Below are 18,235 nucleotides of genomic sequence, written 5' to 3'. Positions count from 1 at the left end.
GCACTCTGAGCAATTGAGGATCACAGATAATATTTCAATATTTTGCATAAAGTAAGAAACATAACTATTCCTGCTTTGCTATTAAATAGATAAAACTGCAAAATCCCTTTCAGTCAATATGGATTGTTTTAATAGTTTTTTAATTATTATTCGGAGTATGACAATTAAAAAGTAAATCCAATTGTATTCAATAGGATTTACGGCTTGGCAGGAGGTTTAGAGTAGCAGCTTTAGTGTGCAATCCTCTTGCAAATATACTTAGAAGTAAGTCCAACTAAGCTCAGATGAAGCTTATTTGAAAGCAAATATGCATATGACTGAAGTGTTGGCTATTTTAATAGGGGGGTTGCCATGTGTCCACTTAAGCCCTGATTTAAGCAAGCCCTGATTAGTTCAGAGGATTGGTGTCAGGTTTAAAGGACTCATTATGTTCTATTTGCATGCCACCTGGACAACTTTTGGGCCCAACATTCTGCACAGTCAGCAGGGTTTTTTTTCCACAGCATAGATTCAGGCTGAAGGTTTGGTGGATGTGTGCGTGTATGTGTCTATCTCTATCTATCTATCTATCTATCTATCTATCTATCTATCTATCTTTCTATCTATCTATCTATCTATCTATCTTCTGCTTTTGGCTGCATGCAAGGAAAGTAGCAAGTCTTTCTTTCTCTCCTCCTAACTCTGCCAGAAATGAGTTTTGGGGACCCTGCAAGGCATCCTGCTCCAAGAGGCTGCACCGTTGTGACAAGTTTCACAAAGGCTCATTTCTGGCAGAGTTTGGGGGAGAGAATGAAAGACTTTTGCTGCTTTCCTTGCATGAAGACAAAAGTCTCTCTCTCTCTCTTCCCCCCCCCCCCCGAGAATGGAGCTGGAGATGTATCCTGTGATCCCAAATAAAGAACAATTGATCGGTAGGAAAAAGGGTGGGGAAATTTTCCTGCAGATTTGGGGGGGGGATTTTCCCAGGGTCTCTGGGCCCCAGGATTTAAAATTATGAGTTTGGTGGTCCCTGAGGTCCAAAAGGTTGGTGACCTCTGCTCTAAGTATATGGGATTCCCATTATTTTCATCCCGGATCAGGTAAAGGAAAGCTGCTTGATACAATATACAAATCCTGGAAATGTGCATATTTTTTTCTTGCCAAACAAGAAAATGATTTTTTTTAATACAAAACTCACAACTTCTTAAACCTACTTGCTATTCTACTTAACTTTTCCTTTATCTGCAGAGCCTTCTTCACTTTGGATGATCTCTTTCCATTTCAGATATAAAGATTTTATACTTGGGAAGGCAGAAGGATTGCTAATGGACAAGTTGCAAACCTCATTTAAACCAGACAGATATTTGAAAGCCTGGAATGGAGCATATTTTTTCTAAATAAGTTTTCATTCTGAATTCTCCAAATTCATCTTACTCTTTTTCAGATGTGCTTTTTCCAGAAATTCTGAACCGTGTTAAAGCCCAAATTCCTAAAACGCAAGCTATTATACTGTTTATACAAATCAAAAAAAAAAAAAAATTACCATAATCATCTTCATTAAAGACTATTGCAGAGTGGAATATTATTCCATGTTAAGAATTGCCAAATGTTTTTACATAGTAAAGAAATTTGATAGTAGTAATGTGGCTTCTTTTAATGTTTCTATTATTTCTATCCTGTCTTGAAATTCACTGATCAACAACTCCTTCTCTTTATGTTTTTGAAAGGTATGATTCAAGCCTGGGATTTGTCCCTCCACCAGATTATGGTATTCCCAAACTTCATTATTTCGAGGACTGGGGAGTTGTAACATATGGAAGTGCTCTGCCTGCTGAAATCAACAGCCCCTTTCTCTCCTTCAAGTCAGGAAAGCTGGGAGGACGTGCAATCTATGACATTGTTCACCAGAACAAGTACAAAGAATGGATCAAAGGTTGGAGGAACTTCAATGCTGGACATGAGCATCCAGATCAAAACTCATTTACGTTTGCCCCCAATGGTGTACCTTTCATAACAGAAGCTCTGTATGGACCAAAATATACATTTTTAAATAACGTGCTTATGTTTTCTCCAGCTGTATCAAAGAGTTGTTTTTATCCATGGGAAGGACAGATTACTGAAGATTGCTCATCAAAGTGGTTGAAATACAAACACGATCTGGCTGCCGATTGCCAAGGGAAAGTAATTGCTGCTATAGAAAAAAATGAGATCATCTTTATCAGAGGAGAAGGAGTAGGTGCATATCATCCTAAACTAAAGTTGAAAAGTGTACAAAGAAACCTATTACTTCTTCATCCCCAGCTTCTCTTGCTAGTGGACCAAATATATCTTCAAGAGGATAGTCCTGCCAAAGTAGCAACTAGCTTCTTCCACAATGTTGATGTGCCTTTTGAAGACACAGTTATTGATAATGTCCATGGAGCCTTCATTCGGCAACAAGATGGGAACTATAAGATGTACTGGATGGATGATACTGGACATAGTCAAAAAGCTATCATTGCCTCAAGAATGTATCCCAGAGGCTACCCTTACAATGGGACCAACTACGTGAATGTTACTACTCATCTGCGAAGTCCAGTCACTAGGGCTGTATACCTCTTCATTGGACCTTCTATAGACGTCCAGAGTTTCAGCGTCCATGGGAATTCTCAGCAGCTGGATATTTTTGTCACCACCAGTGAGCATGCTTATGCCATCTATCTGTGGACCGATGAGAATAAAAGCCACTCTGTCTTTGCACAAGTTATTGCAGACCATCAAAAAATTGTGTTTGAGCGAGCTTCTGCAGTTAGGAACCCCGCAGTTTCAGGAGTAAAAGGCAATATTGAGATAGTAGAGAAAAACCTTCAGCATTTCAAGCCTGTGTTCCAGCAGTTAGAGAAGCAGATCCTTTCACATGTGCGGAACACCGATAGCTTCAGAAAGACAGCTGAACGCCTACTCCGGTTTTCAGATAAAAGACAGACAGAAGAAGTCATTGACAGAATATTTGCAATTTCTCAGCAGCAGCAAGGAAGGGCAAAAAAGAACAAAAAGGTGGCTAAGGGCTACAAATTTGTGGATGCTGGCCCGGATATATTTGCACAAATCGAAGTCAATGAAAGAAAAATTCGGCAAAAAGCACAAAGCTTGGCCCAAAAAGAAATGCCTGTGGATGAAGAAGAAGAAATGAAAGATCTTCTGGATTTTGCAGATATTGCCTATGTGAAAGAGAGAAACAGTGTGCCAATCAAAGTTCAACCTGGTCTGTCCCAAATATTTTCCACTGCTCGAAGCAGTGCTCCTTTGGTGTCAGCATCTTACACGCGTCTTTTCCTCATTCTGAATATTGTCATTTTCTTTGTTATGCTAGCAATGCAACTCACCTGGTTCCAGAAAGCCAAGAGCTTACATGGGCAAAGATGCCTTTATGCAGTCTTGCTAATCGATAGTTGTATATTACTGTGGCTATATTCTTCTTGCTCCCAATCACAATGCTAGCCAAAGACCGTGGATGCTATTTGACCATTCTATGGTTCGGTTTGTTTATGCAAAGGTACAGAATATATTTTCTTTTCTGAACAGGAAATATCTCTGGCATAATTGTTCTCTTTTAATCAAAGAAGATGAAATTAATGGGCATTGAGACATTTGACACATTTCTCAGATTACCACCTACATACGGGTCAAGTCTGTTCTATAAATGAATGTCATGTGCTTTTATTCTGAATTTAATATGTGCATTTAATTTTCTTCTCCAAAAGCAATTTTCCTTTCACTGAGTTGATTTATTATTTTTTGAACATATGCAACTGGAATGGTTTAATCAAAATCTACTGGTTGTTATCATATGGATAATCCTCAGATAGTAGTCTTTGGTGGTATATATTCCTTTTCACTGTTTTGCCTGTTTTAAAGTACCAATGCTATTACAACTGGCATTTTCTTTTAAGTGTGGATACCATTTCTTCCCAGTTAGCCAATTTGTTTTGTTTCCACCCTAGTTAATTGTGAGGGTCCTCTTTCGAATGTGAGCTGTCATGAGATAGAAAAACCATCTGGTTAAGAGGTGTATCTAACTTTAAATTAATCCTTGTAAGCTTCCATAGATATTCTCCTTGTATTCAGCCTCTTTTCCAATTAATCTAAGGAAACAATTATGACTAAAGCATAACATATTATCATTTTTTGAATCCAGAAACCAAATGGTATGGGTATACATGTTATACAGTTACAAAGTATAAATAATCTAATGTCACAGACAGAAATTGTATTTTTATGAAACATTCAAACAAATCAGGTCCTCATAATTTTCTATAACTCATCAAATGCTCAGTGATCAATGTATGTTAATGTGTCATTAATAGAAACTATGCAGAATATAAAGTTGTTAAGGTTCTAGAAAGTAGAAGACTACTGAGAATGGAAGAACTTGCATCTGGTAGTCATTGATATTCATATATTAGAAGGTTGCATTTAATGTGTAAGATGATATTTGTTGCAATGTTTCTCTATAAAAATCGCAGCCTTTCCTTGGGAAGCATATTGGAAGTAATTGATAAATGAAGCCTTTGACCCTGCTAGGTTTGAGTATCAGGCCCATTGGTACTAGACATTGTCCAAACAAGGAATGCTTTTGACAACCAAGAACTTCATTTTAAAAGAAAATAATATTTGTCTCAAATGTCTTTTGCTAAATAAATAATGTCAGTTATGCATATACTTGGTTATTGATTATTATTTTTCAGTAAATTATATACAAATTCCTCTTTATTTATATATGAACCTCCCAGAATTTGTTGCTCAGGAGTAACTTTGCAGTCTTAACGTTTCTTAAATGTCTCATGTAAAAGTATGTAAAAGTATTCTGGCCTATTCCCAATCACAAAAAGCAAATGAAATATCAAGCCCCAAGAACCAAGAATGAGACATGCAGTTATTTCTTTTTAGTTGTTCATCTATAGACAGAATCTTGCCTGACTAAAGTAACTACCTACATAACTGTAGATCTACTCCGTGAACTATCTATCCTCTTCCTTGATATTATTCTATCAACACACTTCAATCTCTGCCTTCCATAACCTAGCAGTTGTAACATAATAGTTCTAGAAAGTATGTTTCAGTGGCTGATTTCAGATGATACATAACATATAACTATAAATATGCAAGTTAGAGAAAGTAGCTCATAAATGAGTACATATGGGGGTCATTTCCTGCAGAAATTGATATAGTATGTGAAATTGCACCCAAAATAAAAATTAGAAATGCAGTTTAAATACAAATTTTCATGCACATTAAAAAAATCCAAACTTATATGAAAATAAGACAAAAGAAACTTGATTTTTTAAAAGAGAAAACCATAGCACAATAGATACCATGGTCTTCATCTCTATTTTAATGAAATGCCTAGTTCACACAGTACAAGTAATAGTGGTTGGGGGTGGGACATGTGGCATTTAGTGGGCTCACACACTGCATTGCAGGTTTTGCATTTACAATTAGGCATGAGGAAATAAATACATCAACATTCCCACCGTTGGTCCTATAAAATGCAAGTGCCAAACAGTATCCTCATCCCTTCTCTGGACTTAGAATATCTTGCCGGATAAAATTAAATTCAAAATAGAATAGATTCTCTAGATCCTTAATTAAGCAAAGAAAAAAAAATCCTGTTCCATTTGCCTAAAAGAGATTTATTCTTTAAAAAAGCAATGAAGGTCAGTCAAAGTTTAAGGATTTCAGTGTAGTATACTCTCTGAATATTAGATGTTCCACTGTTTTTTAAAGAACAAATTAATTTGCTGGGCTACAGACTTCAAAACTGCAGCTGTGTTTGGGTAACATTTATCTACAGTGCATATTGGCTCAGAAGTTTTATTCCAAGTTGGGCTAATTGTCTTCCTTTTTTTAAAATGACTGAAGTCTTTACAAATTTTTAAACTGGTTCTTCTATTTGAACAGAAGCTGACTTATATTTCTTTCTGAAAATTGCATGGATTATGTAGGAGCCTGTAACATAAGTTGAGTAACCCACATCTTGCTTGACATTTAATATTTACAACAAAAATATCACCTGTATTTTCTATTCCTTTCCAAATTTTTAAAATTCCATTGTTGTCTATCACATTTTCTCCCCACGGCTATTATAATTATAAAACTTTACTGATTAACCATTAAGATATATTAGAATATAAGATGTATTTTTTCTTCCGTTCAATCGTGTCTGATTCTTGGAGATTGCCTGGACAAGTCCCTGAAGTGTTCTTGGCAAGGTTTTTCAGAAGTGGTTTGCTATTGTCTCCTTCCTAGAGCTGAAAGAAAGAAATCTGTCCAAAGCCACCCAGCTGACTTTGCAGCTCTGGCAGGATGAGAACTCATCATCTCCTGGTTTCTAGCTTGATGCTTTAAACTACCTCACTAATACAAAGGATTTTGAAGATTAAAATATCATTGAGACCAGATGTCTTTCTTTTGGTATTGATACATTAAAAATATTCAAAGTCATGGAACTTTGTATGTGATAACTGCAGCAAGATCGTACGTACTATAGTACATACGAAGATGGAAAGATTCTGTATTATTTACAATGAAGGAAGGGTTGGTGAAATTGACAGAACTTACTTAGATGGTCCACTTGACAGGAAAAAAAAATCAGGATCTATGTTTACTGCTGATTGGAAAACCTTTATGGTCTTTCTAACAAAACAGAAAAAGATAAAACATGATTTATGGATTTATGGTTTATGATTATTTTGTAACCATACAGTGTTTGGTAAATTTATAATTGTACTTACTGCTCTAAAGAAGATCAGAAATGTATTTGTATCTTCTTTCTTTTCTCTTTTCTTTCTTTCTTGTACTTTAACCCTCTCTTTAATTCCTTTTTTTTCTTTCTTATATTAGTTTGTATTATTGTGCATGAGTGCTTGTGTGTATATATAAAATGCAGACTGGCATTAATAAAATAAAAATGGAGAAATCCAGAACTTTATGGCACAAAAGAGCCATCTAGTGGATATAATTGTAAAAGTAATTTGCTTTTTTAAAAATAACTTTTATATGCAGAAAATACGGATACAGATTAACAGAGTTGGAAGGGACCTTGTCGATCATCTAGTCCAACCCCGCTGCCCAAGAAGACCCTACAACTTTTTTGACAGATGGCAATCCAATCTCTTCTTGAAAGCTTCCAGTGATGAAGCTGCCATAACTTCTGAAAGAAAGCTGTTCCATTGGTTGCTCGTTCTCACAGTCAGAAAATTTATCGTTATTTCTAAGTTGAATCTCTCCTTGTTCAGTTTCCATCCATTCTTCCTTGTCTGGCCTTCAGGTGCTTTGGAAAATAGCTTAACCCCCTCCTCTCTTTGGCAGCATCTCTTCTTCCAATCAAGTTAATGAAGAATAATGTTAATTTAGCTTTTTTCTTAACAACTATCACACATATTAGAACAGGACGGGGTTCTCAATTTTAAGACCTGGTGACATATATGTGTGTGTGTGTGTTTTCTTAAGTTTTCGTGGGTACTTACATGTATGGCATTCAGTTTTGTTCGAGTATTTTCCCACGTCATTGTAGTTGTGCTTTTAAAGTTGTAGCAACGTTTCAGCAGAATCTCATCTGCCATCATCAGGCTTCTGTATTGTGTTTGTCTGTGAGTCAGACTTTTACAGTTGTTTTAGTTTTAAATTTGGGGCTAGCTTACTGCTATGCCAGAATGGTTTTTTCTTCATCCTGATTGGTTGGGAGTCTTGGTCTGTGTTTATTGGGAGTTTGCTGTATTCTGCTTGATTGGTGTTTCTAATATCTTCTGTCTGTTTTGTGGCTTTTTTGTGTGTCTTGATTGGCTGGCAACATTGTGTTCCTGTATTGGAGGCTTTTAGTGCAGCTTGGCTCCGACGGCTATCATTTGTTAGGAAGCTAGGTTTCATCTGGGTGCCTGGTTGGGGTGTGTTTGAGCTGGAGGTATCGGGGGGGAATCTGTTTGTGCCCAGGTGTTTGCCTGGCTAGTGGTGTGGAGATTTTTTTGTTTGTGAGTGCAGGCTTCCAAATAATTGACAGTCTGGTGGAATCATCTCTTCTATTCATGCGTTCAGATCTTTTTTCAATCTCTATGGCTTCTCTGATAATTCTGATAACACAGATGAACACAATACAGAAGCCTGATGATGGTAGATGAGATTCTGCCGAAATGTTGCTGCAACTTTAAAAGTACAACTATAATGACGTGGAAAAATACCCGAACAAAGCTGAATACCATACATGTAAGTACCCGCGAAAACTTAAGAATGAATGAAAATAAACACACACACACACACACACACACACACACACACACACATAATATACATATACATCAGTGGTGGGATTCAAACAATTTTACTACCGGTTCTGTGGGTGTGGCGTGGCTTGGTGGGCATGGCAGGGGAAGGATACTGTAAAATCTCTATTCCCACCGCAGTCCAGAGGAAGGTTACTGCAAAATCTCCATTCCCTCCACACCCCACTAACCTGCTTTCCAGCTCCGTTCTCTTGTGCAGGGCAACAAAAGAAGACCTAGCCAATGAGTTGGGACTTGGGAGGCAGAGAATAGATGGGGGCAGGGCTAGTCAGAGGTGGTATTTGCCAGTCCTCCGAACTACTCAAAATTTCCACTGCTGGTTGTTCAGAACTGGTCAGAACCTGCTGAATACCACCTCTGATATACATATACATATACATATACGTTGCTGTATCAGTGAGATCAGTTGCATAGAAATTTAATAAATAAATAATAAAATATATAAATTATGAGAATCAATCAATCAATCCATGTTTTGTCACTTATCTTCCTCCTACAGATGCCCATTACTGCTTGCAAATGATAATTTGCACGTCAAAGAGCCTTTAAAACAAACTCTGGTCCCTAAATTGCTATGCTGCAAACCAGGATAGTGTCAGCTGAGTAAAACATAATCAAACCTTGATGCTTTCAGTCTTTTAGTGCCTCCTATTCAGTTTTGTCTGGTGTTTTACTAATATGACTCAGCTCTTACTAATTCTCATTCTAGCACATGCCCAAGTGTTAAGGAGCCTTACTGAACCTTGCTATCTCTTCTCCCACTGTAATGTGATGAATCTTTGGCAGTAAACACATAAAAGAGAAATGTAAGCAGTTTATTTAAAACATTCTGCAAGCAGTTAAACACTAGCTGCATAGCCTGAAACTACAATACATGATCAGAAACATGACAAAAGGCAACCCTAAAGAAAGTACAATGAAGATACAGGAGGTGTTTAGGTCTGAAGACTATATTCAGGTGATATGCCCAATAATTGGTAGGGTGTTGCCTATCAAGAGTTGATGTAGCTGGGAGGGAAAGAAGCAAAAAAGCTTGGAGGATTGAATGTGGGATGGATCACACAGGAATAATGTAAACCTGGTTCCTCTCAAAGTCTGAGTTGCGGCTCCTATTTTCTCCTGGCTCATAAACTTATTCATTCATTCATTCATTCATTCATTCATTCATTCATTTAATGTATTTTAGTTTGTCAAACATGTATGAGAAAACAAGTATAAGTATGAACATAACATTTAAACATGTAAGTATAGACTGGTGTAAGTATATACATAATAAATGAGTACGAATACATGGGAACAGTAGGACAGGGACGGTAGGCACGCTGGTGCACTTATGCACGCCCCCTTACAGACCTCTTAGGAATGGAGTGAGGTCTGCGAAAGACAGTTTACGGTTAAAGTTTTGGGGGTTGATGATGTACAACAGAGTCAGGTAGTGAGTCTGAGGCATTGACCATTCTGATCAAACTTGGTTGATCTTTCCTTGCTTGCCTTTTTATATTTGTGATTATTATCCACAGTAGCATCTAACTGCTTTATGTCAGGATTGGTAGAACTGATTCAACACATGTTGTCCACCTTTACATAGTTGGGGTTTCAGAAACTGAGTGGGAGGTCAAACCAGTCTCCTTCCAACTTCTGTCTCAATCTGCACAGCCCATCTCTTCCGCTGTTTAGCTCTTCCTGCAAATGAATGCTTACGTTCTACATTTCACTTCCCATTTTTTTTGAAACAGTTTACAGTTTCAGAAATAGGACAGAGGAAGTTCATGCAGAAAAAACCGAAACAACTCTTCTTGTTTTGCAGAGGGAGACTGAAACTCAAATCTCCCATTGCTAAATCATGATTTTAGGTCACTCACACACTTTTGGAACCCAATCTACCTCACGGGGATATTGTAGGGAAATATTTAAAGTATCTCATAATGTTAGCAGCCTTGAGTTTTGGGAGGAAAAGAAGGATAAAAACTTTCAAGCAAAGAAACAAAATACGGCAAAAAACCTGTAAAATTATCAAGATGAATCAAGAGAAAACTGATAAGTGGTGGAATTTCTGGTGAGTATTTCAAATAGATGAAAATAATATTACAGCACTGTGATGCAAGATCCATTTTTCTACAAGTGGTACAATGTCACACGTATACCCAGGTGTGGGCTGCTAGGGGTTCGCAGGGGTTCGGGAGAGCCCTTAGCTAAGATTCTGTGCAGTTTGGAGAACCCTCAAATCCCACTCCTGGCTGACTGACTACACCCATCCCACCCAGTGGTGGGATTCAATTTTTTTTACTACTGGTTCTGTGGGCGTGGCTTGGTGGGTATGGCAAGGGAAAGATACTGTAAAATCTCCAGTCAGAGGTGGGATTTGCTGGTCCTCCTAACTACTCAAAATTTCTGCTACCAGTTCTCCAGAACTGGTCAGAACCTGCTGAATGCCACCTCTGACCCCACCCCTCCTCACCCAGGAGTTCCCACATGGCCCGTTTTGGATGCAGATATATGCAGGATGTGCATGGAATCTCAGGGAGGGTGAAAAATAGGCCTCCTGGAAGTTTGGGGAAGCCAGAAATGGGCCTGTTTTCAGCTTCCAGAGAGCCTTCGGAGCCTGGGGAGGCCATTTTCAAAGAAACCCTCCGGAGCCCAGGGAGGACAAAATCACATATACCCTGCTGTTGTGGCTCCGATTCCCGAGCCTGTGCTGTTAGAGGAAGAGGACTTGGAAGATGAGGAGGAGGAACTGGGAATTCCTTCCTCCCCAGGACCTTCCTCTCTGGCAATACCTTCCTCCCTGATAATGCCTCAGGTTTCATCAGACAACTGAGAGGAAGAGCCTGAGATTAATCAGGAGGAAAGCATATTGGAGCAGCCCCTGACAGGGATTCAAGAAGAAAATTGTTGGCTTGATCCTAAGCAGCATCGTAGGAAGAAACGTGAGCAGCAACGTAGGAGGCATGGGAGGGTCAGAGAGTGAGCTGAGTCACTGAGCCACACCCCACAGGGGATAAAAGTGGGTGTGTTGTTGGCTGGAAATTTGTAGTTTAATCTTGCTTCAGGTTTTCTTTGTGAATGATTTTATGGTCTGCCTTGTAATTTTCTGGAAGTAGCTTTTTACTTGTTATCAGTTCGGACTTTGCAGGCAGAGCGCCAAGGACATTATCAATTCCAAAGAATTAACTCTGTGAAGTCCGAGCCAGCTTGCCTGCCTGTGTTTGTGTGAGTTTGTACTCTTTCAATTTTTGGAAAGAAGAAAGGTGAGACAGAACACCCTGCCGTGGTGCAGAAGGCCACCAACCATGGCCACGCCCATCCAGCAACTGGGCAGAAAACTCTTTGGTGAAAATTTTGAAGCCCACCCCAAAGCGGTAGAGCTTGCAGCAAGACACTGTTTTTAGCATTTTGACTGCAACAATGGGATAATGCAGATGCACCACTTACAATCATTCATTCAGCAACTTTTGTAAGTTACAATGGCCTTATTAAAAAAGTAACTTAGATGGAACCTTGCACTTGCTGCTATCACATCATCCCCAGATTACATGATCAAAAACCAGCTGCTTGGCAATTGACATTTATTTACAACCATTGCAGGGTTTCAGGGTCATATGCTCACCATTTGTGATCTTTCCTGCCTTCCACCAAACAATGGCTGAATGATTCACTTAACAGCTACAATCATTCGTTTAACAACCATGGCAAAAGGGATCATAAAATTTGAGACAATTCACTTAACAACTACCTTGTTTACAATGGAGATTCTGGTTCTAATTGTGGTTGTCAGTTGCCAACCAGCTATAGCTCTGTGTCTAACTTAAGATGAGTAATGGAAACAACAAGAAACCTTAAGAAGGAAGTTTACTTTATACTAAATAAAGATCATGCTGCAGTTTCAAGAACACCTGTTTGCTCATTTGAGGAAAACTTACAGTGAAGGAGAAGTTGCTATAAGAATAAAGTTTGAAAAAAACAGAATGGTTCAGGAATAGAAAGGGGTGAGACAAGGATTATTCTGTCCTGCTTAACTTTTATTAAAATATTTAAGAAAATAAATGATAATAGCAGGACTGGAACAGGTAGTAGGTGGAATCAAAAGTGGAGAATGAAATCCAAAAATATAAATATATAAAATGTACTACCATCAATAATAGCAGAAGGGGGTCAAGAGAAGCAAATTTTATCTAATAAAATGAAATTCAATGTAGAGAAAAGTAAAGTCCTACACTTAGGCAAGAAAAACCAAAAGTACACATATAGATTGGGTAAAACCAGACTCAATAGCAGTAACTGTGAGAGGGATCTTGAAGTCTTAGGGGACAACACGCTAAATATGAGCCAGCAGTGTGCAGCAGCCGCCAAATAAGCTAATGCAACCCTAAATTGTATTAACAGAGGGATACAGTCAAGATCAAGGGAAGTACTAATACCACTCTATAAAGCCTTAGTAAGACCACACCCAGAGTACTGCATCCAGTTTTGTTCACCACATAATAATAAAGATGTTGAGACTCTAGAAAAAGTACAGAGAAGAGCAACCCGGATGATTAGGGGACTGGAGACTAAAACATACAACAAACGGTTGTAGGAACTGGGCTTGGCTAGTCTAGTAAAAAGAAGGACCTAACTGAGAAGGATTTTCAGAGGGTGGGAAAATGGGCAGAAATCAGCAAGATGAATTTTAACAGGGACAAAATCCCATATTTGGGTAAGAAAAAAAAAAAATCAAAGTCACAAGTATAGGAAGGAGGTGGAAATTCTATTGGAAGCAATATATATGAAAAGGATTTGCATTTCTTGGCAGATCACAAGCTGAACGGGGCCAAAAGAGATATAGTCACGCATACAGTTCTAACCCAGACAGGGTAGAATTGTTCAGCATTATTTCAGAACAAGAAGCAATGGTTTTTGTTTTTTGCAAAGAAGCAGGTCTAGCTGGACATAAGAAAAAAAAAAGATTCCTAATGGTAAGAAATGGAATTTCTTGGGAGATGGTGGACTCTCCCTTGCTTGAGGTGATTGAATAGAGGTGAGGTTGGATGGCGTCTGTCATGGATGTGAAAATGGATTTCTGCACTGGGAAGGTTTTGAATTAGATGAATTCTTTAAGAGCTCTCCAACCCAACATTCCATGATCCTATAATTCTTATTTAGTTGGAAAGAAACTAAGCGGCCTACAGCTTTAACAGATTAATGCTGTATCTCCCTTTTGTACTTGATAGATATTTGCTTAACCTAAAACAGCATGAACTTTTTTTCCCCTTGCCCCAGAAAATGAAAATGAAACTGTGTTCTCCTGAGCAGATATTTTAAAGCTACAAATCTCTTCCTTTTTTCTTAACAGGCTTTTAGAAGTTTCTGATTCTTGAATCGTGAACACAAACCACAGAGCTGAACTGGACCATTACAGCATCGAATCAGAGGATGGAAAAGTTTCGCCCAGTACTGGATTTCATTGTCAATCACCAGAAGGTCTTGAGCTATGGGGTAGTGTCTCTGCTGACTGCAGGTAGTGAGCGTATCTTTTCTGTGGTGGTGTTCAAATGCCCGTGCAACTCCTGGAATACGCTTTATGGTGGTATATTTCTGCTGATGCCAGCCTTTATTCTGTTTCTGCTGGGCTTGCTCCTGAGTGTACGTTCTTGGAAGGTGCTCACTGGATGTTGCTCCAAAGGCAGGCCATGTAGATGTCCTCGTGGGAATCGCCTCCAGCGCCACTTACAAGTGATGGGACTTGCAGTACTCAGTGCTGCCGTGGCTCCTCTCACATGGATTTCTGTAGCCTTACTGGGAGGAAGTTTCTATGAATGTACTGCTACTGGGAGCCCCATCCTACAGAAATATGTGTGCAAAGGCAGAAGGGAAGAAGAATGCTTGAAAATTCTGGTTACAGTGCCTTGTCTCAGCCCTATCTCTCCTTCTTCTGAACTGGAGATACTCGCAACCCTTCGAGCCCAATCACAGGTTAGTATATGGCTTTTTCCAAGTTGTATAACAGCCGGATTTCTCAACTTAGAATTCCAGGGGTGCTAACTGGAGTATTGAAACAGCACCAGGAACTTTTCTACCAGTTGTTCTGGTAATAGTGGTCAAGTATCTCCATTCTTAAAGACATAGCATTGCCTTCCTAGCAGCCTGTTTCATGGGTTTTAGGTACCAGTTTAGGAGCTTTATGTTTGTTTCAGTTCAAATGTTTGTTTTGTCCCGTCAGCCAACTAATTAATAGTAAACTAAAGATAACATGATTTTGTCAGTTGCTTCCAGCTAGGGAAGCTTTTTATGTGAGAAAATGAGAAAAGTTGTATCTTTTCCTACCTGCAGAGAAATTGATTGCAATTAGGAGGGGAATTCCTCATTACCATCAGAGGGAATTTCCCCCCATTGTGAATTAGAGGGATTTTCCTCTGGCATGCAACTATTAGGGCTATGTGGCAATTTGGATTTGAAGGAGAAAAGGTGATTTGGAGTTCATTCAGGCACATAGGTACCCTCTGTCCTTATACTAAACATCTACTTTCTTGGGGTCTTCTGGTAGATCCAGATGGTGGCTGTGTAAGCTTTGGAAAGAATGCAGCTGTTTTAAGGATATGCTAATAGCTGCTGTTGAGAATTCCCTGATTCATTCTGAAATCATTTTTCCCCTTCAAATCCAGATCACCCTATAAAGCCTTAACAATACATGAAAAGCTATATTATATTTCCATACCTGCTCAGATCCCCTAATAATTCATCTTATCCCTCGAGTTGTATTGAGAGGCCTCATCTTTACTTTACACCTTTACTTTAAATACCAACTGGGGTTTTGCTATAGCTATCATATAACTAGGGCTCAAAAATCTAGAGAAATGAGTGTTGATGTTTTGCTTCAGCAGCTCCTGGGTTGAACAGGAAGAGATAAGTATCAGCAGTGAAGAAAAAATGCTTTAATCTTTCTCCCTACATGTGAGGGCTTTGAATTCTAGATTGCAAATACCAATGCAGATCAGCTACAATATACACCCAGAATGTAAGATGGCATTTAATCTTGAGGTGCCTTGGTTGCAAGCAAGGTTATTATTTTTAATGCTTCTTCTAAAGGTGTTCGGATGGATTTTGATTGCCAGCGTCTTCACAGTGGCCCTTCTTACCACCTGCATTGCTCGCTGCCGTTCTCCAGTCAGCGTTCTTCAGCTTGCATTCTGGAAAATCTACCTGCAGAAGGAGCAAGAACTTTTTGAAACCATGGCCAAAGAACACGCGTCAAAGTTAGCAGAGAGGAATCTTAAAAGTTTCTTTGATTCCACGGAGCTGGGACCATTTCATACCCCAAGTGCCAAAGCCTGGGATAACATTTCCTCCTTGTTTGCCTTTAATCCTAAAGACAATTGCTACAGTATGATACATAAATATGTCAGTCAAAAATCTCAAAGTGGCAGCATTAAGTCTGCTGAAGGAGATATATACCCCACTTGTTTGCAATTTGTAGATGGTGCAAATGTTGAAGTCCAAGTTTTGTAACCTGAGAAAATGCCTCAAACAAGAGCCTTCCTAGCCTCATGAAGGGGGAAGGGGGAAATCTATTTGCTTGTAAGATTTTGTTATTCGAACCTTCTAATAAAAGTAGCATTAGCTTCTAACAAAAGTAGTATTTAGCTTTCATAATTTTGGTTTCCCAGTCTGGTCTACCTTGAAGGGCTGACAAGTATCAAGGCTTGTTAATAGCTACATTATGCATTATTTCATTACTTTGTTATATGGAGCGTTCATGATTCTTGTGCCCCCACCCCCCCATGTGCTGTTCATGATTCCTGTTGTCAAGTTTTCATTTAATAAGTAAAATGTCTGCTCTCTCCTGAATTTTGTCCCATGTCTTTTCTTCTCCAAATATAATTTTTATTAAGAATATTAATTACAATAGTAAAAAGTGAATACAAAGTAAACTTAGAGAAAGAGAAGACAATGGAAAGAAGAAAAACATGCAGGAAAAAGAGAAGAAAGGAAAAAGAAGTATACAATATTGAAAAAGAAAAGAAGTGTATGAAGTGACTTTCAGCCTTCATTGCAAGTGTAAACAAATACAATGAATTTTTACCCTCCATGAAAGAGAGACGGAGGGGGGAAGGAGGAAGGGAGGGAGGGAGAGGGAGAGGGAGAGAGAGAGGGAGAGAGAGAGAGAGAGAGAGAGAGAGAGACTTATTTACTTCTTAATCTTTAATCCAATCAAATACTGTGATAGGATTTGATTTCTCTTCAATTCTTCTATACTCAATGGCATAGATTTCTTCAAGCCTCTTTTGTGTATTCAATAAGAAAACATTTTCCAAGTCATAGGTCAAGAGGAAAGGAAATCCCCAAGTGCATTAGGCAGGGATCAAGATCTCAGCCAGTGCCATGCTTCAGGTTTTCCAAAATCTTGCTGGTCAGGCAGAATAGGAAAAAAATTGAGTTGGCATCTTAATGTGGATTATGTAGAAAATATTAGGAGTTAAGTATCTAATAAAGCAAATGATTTTACTGATTTTTAATTGAACTTGATGTGCATAATTGTGGTTTAAGAAGAATATTTCTCCCACATTTTTATAGTAGGATTCTCGACATGAAGTATGTATCAAGCCAGTTAAAAGAGTAGTGTAGCAAATGAGTTTAGAATTGCAGTTGATACTTCTTAACAAGTAAGGCCTTTAAAATTGCTGTGTAACTTATCAGTAATATTAAAAGTGGGGATAGTTAAATACAGTAGGGGAAAAAAATTCTCTCTTTTACTTTCACTTATACTTTCATCACCATGCTCAAGAGAATATTGAATGAGTTCTCTTAATGTCTTAATTCTCTAAGTAAAGCAAGGATTTTCTCATCTTTTCTTATTAAAACATGCCATCTAGCTCAAAAGGAATTCTTTATTTCAGATATTTTTGTTCCTAGGATACTTCCACTCCCGAACCACTGCATTTCTCAAGGATGATGATTTAGCTTTATTAATGTTTAGTGCAGATTCCTGAATTTGTGGAAATGAAATGATGAAAAAGGTGAATCTGATCTGAAGTTCTGGGTTCATCGCACCATAAAGCTTGAGAGCTTCCCTGTCTTATTAGTGTTACTGCAATTTCTTGTGGTTTTTTTTTCTAATCTTTGTTGAAATATGCCAGCTTTTTGAAGAGATGTTCAGATGTTCTGATTATTAATGACATTGATGTTTATAATTTCAAAGGGCTGACATCATGTTTGTTACAGCCATTTGTTGCTTGATTTAGCCAACACAACGGGAACTTGATGCCATTGTATATTCCCTGATTTCCCAAGTCTGAAGACTTCCAGAATCAAAACATATACAAACATTAAAGTTTTAGGAAAGGTCTGAATCAGTGGTGGGATCCAAATTGTTTTACTTCTGGTTCTGTGGATATGGCTTGGTGGGCGTGGTGTGGCTTGGTGGGCGTGGCAGGGGAAGGATACTGTAAGAGTGGGAAGAGTCTTTTATTCACATGGATAAAGAAAAACAAAAACAAATGGTTGTCTGTGACAACTGGCCACTCCCAAGCCCCTACTATTTATTTCCCAGCCAGGGAGGTGCTGGCTAGCATGCATGCTTGCTTTTCCTTGAGAGCCGGGTTATTGCTTTTCTTTGCTCTCCTCTCCTTTCCTCTCTGCGCATACACACATCTGGGATGGGCCACATCTCTTCCCCCCCCTCACTCAGCTCAGGCCCTGAAGACAGCTGCCTCTCCACCTGGGGGAGGACAGAAGGCCCCAGCCCTGCCTCTGCTGCTGTTTCCTTACCAGAGCTTTCCAAAGGCTCTGAAGCTGGCCCAGGATCTCCCTCCACCTCCTCGTCTGACTCTGCAGCTAGCTCTGTTGGCAACTGATGGGCTACAACAATTCTTTGCTTCAGACAAAAGCCCAGATACCTGTAGAATTGCAGAAAACCAGGCTGTTTTATTATCCCATCCACTTCATTGTTATAGGGGTATAGG

The 18,235-nt window shown here is 38.8% G+C and overlaps 2 protein-coding genes across 5 annotated transcripts in view; both read left to right on the top strand.

Annotated features, from left to right (window-relative positions):
• Positions 1 to 4,676, top strand: part of DSE (dermatan sulfate epimerase) — a 36,502-nt gene extending 31,826 nt beyond the window's left edge. For all 3 annotated transcript variants that reach the window (XM_026726581.2, XM_087912734.1, XM_087912727.1), the window contains exon 6: positions 1,707 to 4,676. In XM_026726581.2, coding sequence (XP_026582366.1) covers positions 1,707 to 3,459 — 1,753 coding nt within the window. In that variant the 3' untranslated portion in view covers positions 3,460 to 4,676. The remainder of the gene's footprint in view (positions 1 to 1,706) is intronic.
• Positions 4,677 to 10,080: 5,404 nt separating this feature from the next.
• LOC113455306 (calcium homeostasis modulator protein 6) lies at positions 10,081 to 16,121 on the top strand. Of its 2 annotated transcripts, none has more exons than XM_026726575.2 (3): positions 10,081 to 10,353; positions 13,630 to 14,249; positions 15,363 to 16,121. In XM_026726575.2, exons 2-3 carry the CDS (start codon positions 13,710 to 13,712, stop codon positions 15,780 to 15,782), a joined length of 960 nt encoding a protein of 319 aa, XP_026582360.2. In that variant the 5' UTR covers positions 10,081 to 10,353; positions 13,630 to 13,709; the 3' UTR covers positions 15,783 to 16,121. The 2 variants fall into 2 exon arrangements, with proteins under 2 accessions (XP_026582360.2, XP_087768837.1); XM_087912711.1 differs by lacking the exon at positions 10,081 to 10,353 and adding an exon at positions 11,733 to 11,751.
• Positions 16,122 to 18,235: the final 2,114 nt, after the last annotated feature.

The sequence above is a fragment of the Pseudonaja textilis genome, chromosome 1, assembly GCF_049901715.1.
Source record: "Pseudonaja textilis isolate UNSWEBS1 chromosome 1, rPseTex1.2, whole genome shotgun sequence".
In the NCBI taxonomy this organism is placed as follows: domain Eukaryota; kingdom Metazoa; phylum Chordata; class Lepidosauria; order Squamata; family Elapidae; genus Pseudonaja; species Pseudonaja textilis.
The sequence above is the reverse complement of the archived record's forward strand: the minus strand, read 5'-3'. Positions and strand labels throughout refer to the sequence as shown.